Source organism: Arachis ipaensis, chromosome B06 (assembly GCF_000816755.2).
Source record: "Arachis ipaensis cultivar K30076 chromosome B06, Araip1.1, whole genome shotgun sequence".
Taxonomy (NCBI): domain Eukaryota; kingdom Viridiplantae; phylum Streptophyta; class Magnoliopsida; order Fabales; family Fabaceae; genus Arachis; species Arachis ipaensis.
In genome coordinates, this window is record NC_029790.2 from 129,303,109 (window position 1) to 129,306,617 (window position 3,509).

The 3,509-nt window shown below is 33.8% G+C and overlaps 1 protein-coding gene and 1 long non-coding RNA gene across 5 annotated transcripts in view; one reads left to right on the forward strand and one right to left on the reverse strand.

Annotated features, from left to right (window-relative positions):
• Positions 1-1,982, reverse strand: part of LOC110263595 — a 10,453-nt gene extending 8,471 nt beyond the window's left edge. The window contains exon 1 of the long non-coding RNA XR_002349431.1: positions 1,896-1,982. This is a non-coding gene — a long non-coding RNA (uncharacterized LOC110263595). The remainder of the gene's footprint in view (positions 1-1,895) is intronic.
• LOC107605139 (ribosomal RNA small subunit methyltransferase H) overlaps positions 277-3,509 on the forward strand; it is a 29,972-nt gene continuing 26,739 nt past the window's right edge. The window contains exons 1-4 of one of the 4 annotated variants that reach the window (XM_021105125.1): positions 277-414; positions 1,292-1,386; positions 1,504-1,921; positions 2,692-2,701. In XM_021105125.1, the coding sequence (XP_020960784.1) occupies positions 1,307-1,386; positions 1,504-1,921; positions 2,692-2,701 (508 nt within the window). In that variant the 5' untranslated portion in view covers positions 277-414; positions 1,292-1,306. Of the gene's footprint in view, positions 415-472; positions 621-680; positions 906-1,290; positions 1,387-1,503; positions 1,922-2,691; positions 2,702-3,509 lie in introns of those variants that run through there. The other 3 variants (XM_021105124.1, XM_016306904.2, XM_021105126.1) reach the window with 3 other exon arrangements.

Sequence of the window (3,509 nt, forward strand, 5' to 3'; positions counted from 1 at the left end):
AAAATATTTTAAATAGAATTTTTTATTAATAATTAATAATATATAATATTTTAAAATTCATTTAAATATATCAACTAAAAATAACAGTAAATACAATTAAACACAAAAGAAAACCCACTAATGATACAATTATGGTATCCAAAAAATGTTTTAACACTAGAACTTAGCTAGGTGTGTGTAGCCACTAGCCTGTGCCACAGAAGAGAAAAGCTCTGACTCGGACTTGACCCATCTATTCACCCTTTCAGATTTCTTCCTTCTTACTTGGCCCATTCATTTTTAAAACCCACTCAAAACCAATTTCTGTCTTTTTCCCCTCTCTCTCTTTTTCTATTCACTGTGCGTGTCTCTGACTCTCCCTCTTCTCTTTTCTACCATTCCCTCCCTCCCTAGCATTTTCCCTCCGGTAAAAAGGTAAAAAAATAAATAAGATTTAGATTTGGAAGAAAACAAAAATTACAGTTCTCAGTAATTCATTCTAGCTTAAAATTAAAAAGAATCAATTGAAAAAAGTCATATATAAATTCAATTATTCTTCTCTGCTATTGTTTCCTCGTTACCCTGAATCCTAAAGTGATTATTGATCTTTCAAAGCAGCTCGTCTTTTTCCTCTCTCTCTGGTAATATCACAAAAAATCAACCGAAGTTTTTTTGATAATGTTTTCCGCAATTTATTTTTTATTTATTATTATTTATTGAAGCATAAACGTGTGTTTCACATTTCATCGTGGCTTCGATTCTACGTTGATTTTGCTTCGTTTTATTTGTGTTTTTGTTCCTCTTGCACTGTTTGAGATTTCTAGGGTTCTCTTTCAGTTTGGCTTTGGTTCTTTGGGTTTATTATAATCTAAGACGTGCTTGTTCTGATGTGTAATGAATCATGATGATGTGAAAGTGAACTTACGGTAATGTGTTTTGTATATTTACACATGAATAAAGCCAAAGCTTCTTAAGAGTTTTGTTCTGGGGAAATTTTGAGTTTATTCATTCAAAGTGATGCTGGAACTTTTTGTTAGCTAAATATTTGGGTTTATATTGTGTTATTGGATCACCATTTTTATTATCATAAGAGTTCTTATGAGAACTATTATACTTGGCTCTTTGATATACAGTGGTCATTGCCAATTTTCAGAAGGGAAAACAAATAAAGATTCTGAGTTAATTTGATGTGTTTGAATGTTGCTGTAAAATTTTTTAATGGGTGTGAAAACTGAAAAATGTTGTGTTGATTTGTTTCTTCTATTCTTCTCTAACGAAGTTGGTTTCTCATGCCTTTGATTGTCACTTTTAGGTTATATATTCTACTATGAGTAGACCAAATACGCGAAGCAAAAACAAGAGGCAGAGGCAAGGGGATGATGTTGATAACACTACCGAAATATGGAGGTACTAGTAACAGATGTTTATTAATTTTTAAATACTAGGAATTGAGTGAAGTGCAGCTTTTTGTTCCCTATCTGTGCTTCATTATTGTTTTGACCTTTGATGTGCTTTCTTGTGTAGGAAAATTCACAAAACGGGTGGTATAACTGAAGAAGATATAAACCAATTGTATATGATTTGGAAGCCGGTTTGTTCAGGTTGCCGTGTCAATGCTAAAGACAACCCAAATTGCTTCTGTGCATTGGTTCCTCCCCCAAATGGATCGCGGAAGTCTGGCTTGTGGATGAAGACGTCAGATTTTGTTGAAAGTCTTGGCCCCGACCCAACTAAGGATCTTCGTGCATCTGCTTCTTCACCTGCGGGTCTAACAAATCTTGGTGCAACCTGCTATGCCAACAGTATACTTCAGTGCTTGTACATGAATAAATCTTTCCGGGAAGGCATATTTTCTGTAGAACCAGAAGTTTTGCAACAGCAACCGGTGTTAAATCAGCTGGTTCGGCTTTTTGTACCGTTGCCTGAGCCATTCCAAAATTGCAAAGGCAAGAACAATAGTTCAAGATCTTTTTCGTGGAAATGTGTCTCACGTGACAAAGTAAGAATCAGTGATTTGATGAACATATTGATTACATAAACATTTTTTTGATATAGGATCATTTTTTTCATTAATAATTATCAAGAAATCCAAAATTATTTTTCTGTTAAGTTTGATATTTCACAGTTTAGAAATCTCCATTTTCACTTTTTGTTGGGTGGGGCTTTGAAATTGTAGACTTATCATATATGATATGTTTTTCTTTTATTTATTTTAACTTCTCAGCACTCTCACACAAGAATCATTTTTCTAATGTCATAAATGCAGCTATTCATTGTGGTTGTTGGGTCTCCCCATTTATTTGAGTTTGAATTCAATGAAGGAATTTTCGTTTTTCTTATTACCAATGAGCTTTTAATCATCTTTCTGTGCTAATCTGGCTTCTATATTAGTCTTGAGTACTATTTGGAGTTTGAAATTATTAAGTAATTCGTGGTACTGGTTGTGTAGAATGATTTCGTCATAATTGGTCAAAAGCTATGAAGCATATACATGGGACATGACACTGACTCAGACATGGTGGCATAACAAGATGTGATGTGTCCATGTGTATTTTGTAGTGTCCCATTGTGATTTCTCTAACTCTTAAAACAAAGTATTCAACATGTTTCCTGCACAGCCCTTTCTTGAAATGTTTGTGCTTCATAAGTCAGAAGTGACATTGGTATTTATGTTCAAATGATCTCAAGTATTTTCTTCTCCCTACATTCATGTTTCATATATGTGTGATTAGTTGTAGCTATGTTTGTGACTATTACACATTATTTAATTCCATCTCTTTATTATGCAGGTGCTCACAATGTGGAAAAGACTCTGAAGCTTCTTCGAAAATGGAAGACTTCTATGAGTTGGAGTTGAATGTCAAGGGATTACAAAGTTTATATGAGAGCCTAGATGATTACCTTGCTATTGAAGAGCTTCATGGAGACAACCAATATTATTGCGACTCATGTAGAGCAAGAGTTGATGCAACTCGTAGCATCAAGCTCCGCACATTGCCCGAAGTACTTAATTTTCAACTTAAACGATATGTTTTTCTTCCAAAGGTATTGTAGTAAATTCAGGAGTGTCCTTCTGTTTCTGTTATTATTGTGAGGATTATACAACTAAATATTCATCATCATTGTTGTTGTATTATTATTTGCCTTGTGTGTATAATATGGACATAGAGAAGTAGTGTTACTGTATTAGAATACAAGAATAAATATCCTATAAGGAAAGGAAAATAACTATAATAGAAAGTTCTTTTTGCCATGCACCGTGTCGCGAAATGAGCTGTCTCTTTTCTTTGTAAGTTTCCTTCTCCATGCCTAACCTCAAATCAGATAAAAACTACTCCAACGTTACCACTTACCAAACATCTTGGTCCAAGCACATCAACAGAAAGAACAATTCATGCACATTGGTCTGTCTTCACACACAGAGGGATGCAAGATATCTATTTTCTGTTATTTCCAGTTATTCTTTTTTGTTTTCCTTGTTTTCTTTGAGGAGAATATGTTTTCTGAAGATTGTCTTTATTATTCAAGTT